This window comes from Bison bison, unplaced genomic scaffold, assembly GCF_000754665.1.
Source record: "Bison bison bison isolate TAMUID 2011002044 unplaced genomic scaffold, Bison_UMD1.0 scf7180017864508, whole genome shotgun sequence".
Taxonomy (NCBI): domain Eukaryota; kingdom Metazoa; phylum Chordata; class Mammalia; order Artiodactyla; family Bovidae; genus Bison; species Bison bison.
Window position 1 is genome coordinate 11,229,881 of NW_011495064.1, and position 2,359 is coordinate 11,232,239.

The 2,359-nt window shown below is 50.1% G+C and overlaps 1 protein-coding gene across 1 annotated transcript in view; it reads left to right on the top strand.

Moving 5' to 3' along the window:
* Positions 1-851: 851 nt before the first annotated feature.
* BOLA3 (bolA family member 3) overlaps positions 852-2,359 on the top strand; it is a 5,398-nt gene continuing 3,890 nt past the window's right edge. The window contains exon 1 of the mRNA XM_010829737.1: positions 852-975. Coding sequence (XP_010828039.1) covers positions 879-975 — 97 coding nt within the window. The 5' untranslated portion in view covers positions 852-878. The remainder of the gene's footprint in view (positions 976-2,359) is intronic.

The window sequence follows — 2,359 nt, forward strand, 5'->3', positions numbered from 1 at the left end:
CTGCAGAATTTTTTTATCTTTGTTGCAGCATACAGGAGTTTTAGTTGCAGCATGCAAACTCTTAGTTGCTGCATGTGGGATCTAGTTCCCCCACCAGGGATCGAACCCAGGCCTCCTCCATTGGAAGTGCAGAGTCTTAGCCACTGGATCTCCAGGCAAGTCCCTGCCATGCTATTTTCAGTCTCTCTTTTCAGCATGTGCTTAACCTAGCCAAGGGGCTGCTGACATGATTTTCTGCATCTACATCCCTAAGGGTTGAGACACATTCCCATCAGAAGCACTGGCTCCTTAGGGTAGTCACTGGGGGAGGGAAGAATGTTACTTCCAATGGTAAAAAATCTAAAAATGTTCCTCTTTCAGATCCTTTCATAGAATTCTGTTTCTTCTTTCCAGTAAGAATTGCAGAGAATAGCTGCCTTATTGAGCAGTAGGTCACAAGGTTATACCCCACTGGAGAGAATATGGAATGTTAATCAGGCCTAAAGGGTGGGTGCTATTTGGTCCCATTAGTACATGGTCAGTGGCATGCTTGCCCAAGCAGGGCATGCCTGGCCTCTCCGGGTCTGCATCTTACTAAGGGAACCAACCTTGGGAATGTCACTTGGTGCTTCAGGCACCTCACTATCATGAGGAATAAACATCTGTTGAATGAACTTAGGGAAATTGTTATCTCTGGAGTCCAAGTTAGTTGTTTACAATTCCACTCCTCCCTCAAAAAAAGTTTATTCTGCATCCTGGGGAACTTAAATGGGCATCCGATGCCATGCAGTGCCCCCGGTTTAGCCCAGGGCCCTGCCTTGCAGGGGAGGTCAGAGGGGCCTGCACAGTGACTCTCCTCTGTTCTGTGGCAGCTTCCTCTTCTCCACTGGGCCCAGCGTATGTTTGCCTCACAGACCGAGGGGGAGCTCAAGGTGACCCAGGTTCTCAAAGAAAAGTTTCCTCGAGCTACAGCTATCAAAGTCACTGACATTTCAGGTAAGGTCTTCTCTCATCTTTCCCACAGAGATTGGTAGGATTTTACTCGCTGGAGGGGAAGAGGGCAGGGGACTTGGAGGATACCCACCACCAGTGGCTTCTCAGGATGTACGGATTTTGGACAGACAGACCTTGGCCTCGCCTCCCAGAAAGGGTGGAGGTGGGAATGCAGAGACTTCAGCAGGGAACTTCGAGGACTCATGGTTGCCAACCTGGCCCGGCTCAGATTAGATTCCTCTCAGTCACTGTGGGGCTCAGCTCCAGTCTTCAGTTTGACTTTGAGATGAGCCAGACTTTAATTTTCCCACATTCTTCTGATACCCTAGAATGCCAGAGCTGGAACAGATTCCAGGAAGAATGAGTCCAGAGAGGCCAAAGAACTTCCTGGCCCTTCACAGGGAGGTGGCGGCAGAATCAGGACCCAGGGAGACTGTCCTGAGCCCAGTGACCAGCCCTAGCCAGGCCCCGCCTTTCTCGAATGACCGCTGGGGCCTCAGAAGTTCAGGTTGACTGTGTATTAGGAACAGGCTGGGCAATCAACATCTGCCCCCATTGGACAGGAAAGATAAGGCCTTTATCCAGACACGCCTGTGGAAGAGTTGGTGATTCCCACACCCAGACAGTCTTTATCACTCTCCATTGCTCTAGGGCTCACTGGCTTCTCTGAGAACATAACTTTTACAAGGATTAGGAGAAAGTTCAGAGAGTCCTTTTATCCTGGTCACTACAGGAAATGAACCAATCTAAAGATCTGTTAGAATGGCAGGTTGAGTGAGCCCTCTGCAGGCGTCCCAGGGCAATGCTGAGGTCTTCATGTCACCAGTCTTGTACCTGCCACAGGCCCAGTTAGGGCAGAGCTGGAACTTGACCTCTGCTCTGGCTCTGCCTAGTCCTGGTAGAGTGCAGAAAGGGGATCAAGGCTGGGAACCTTGGTTTAGCCAAAGCTTAGTCTCCTAGAACATATAAGTGAAGTCGCTCAGTCGTGTCCGACTCTTTGCGACCCCATAGACTGTAGCCTATCAGGCTCCTCCGCCCATGGGATTTTCCAGGCAAGAGTGCTGGAGTGGATTGTCATTTCCTTTTCCAGGGGATCTTCCCGACCCAGGAATCGAACCCGGGTCTCCCGCATTGCAGGCAGACACTTTACCGTCTGAGCCACCAGGGAAGCAAAGAAAAGCTTAACAAAGCCTATTGAATGAATGGCACTTTCTTGCTGAATTGTTTCATGCTAGAGCAGCACATTTTATTGTTATCATTCATCAGCCCTAGCTCTCTAGCCACATGGAGACAAAGCTTGGTGTAGGGGTAGATGGGTCCACACAAACTCTGCTTTGAGAGCTGTCCCTTACCTGCCACAGCCCCGGGAGGAAACCTTTAATTCAGC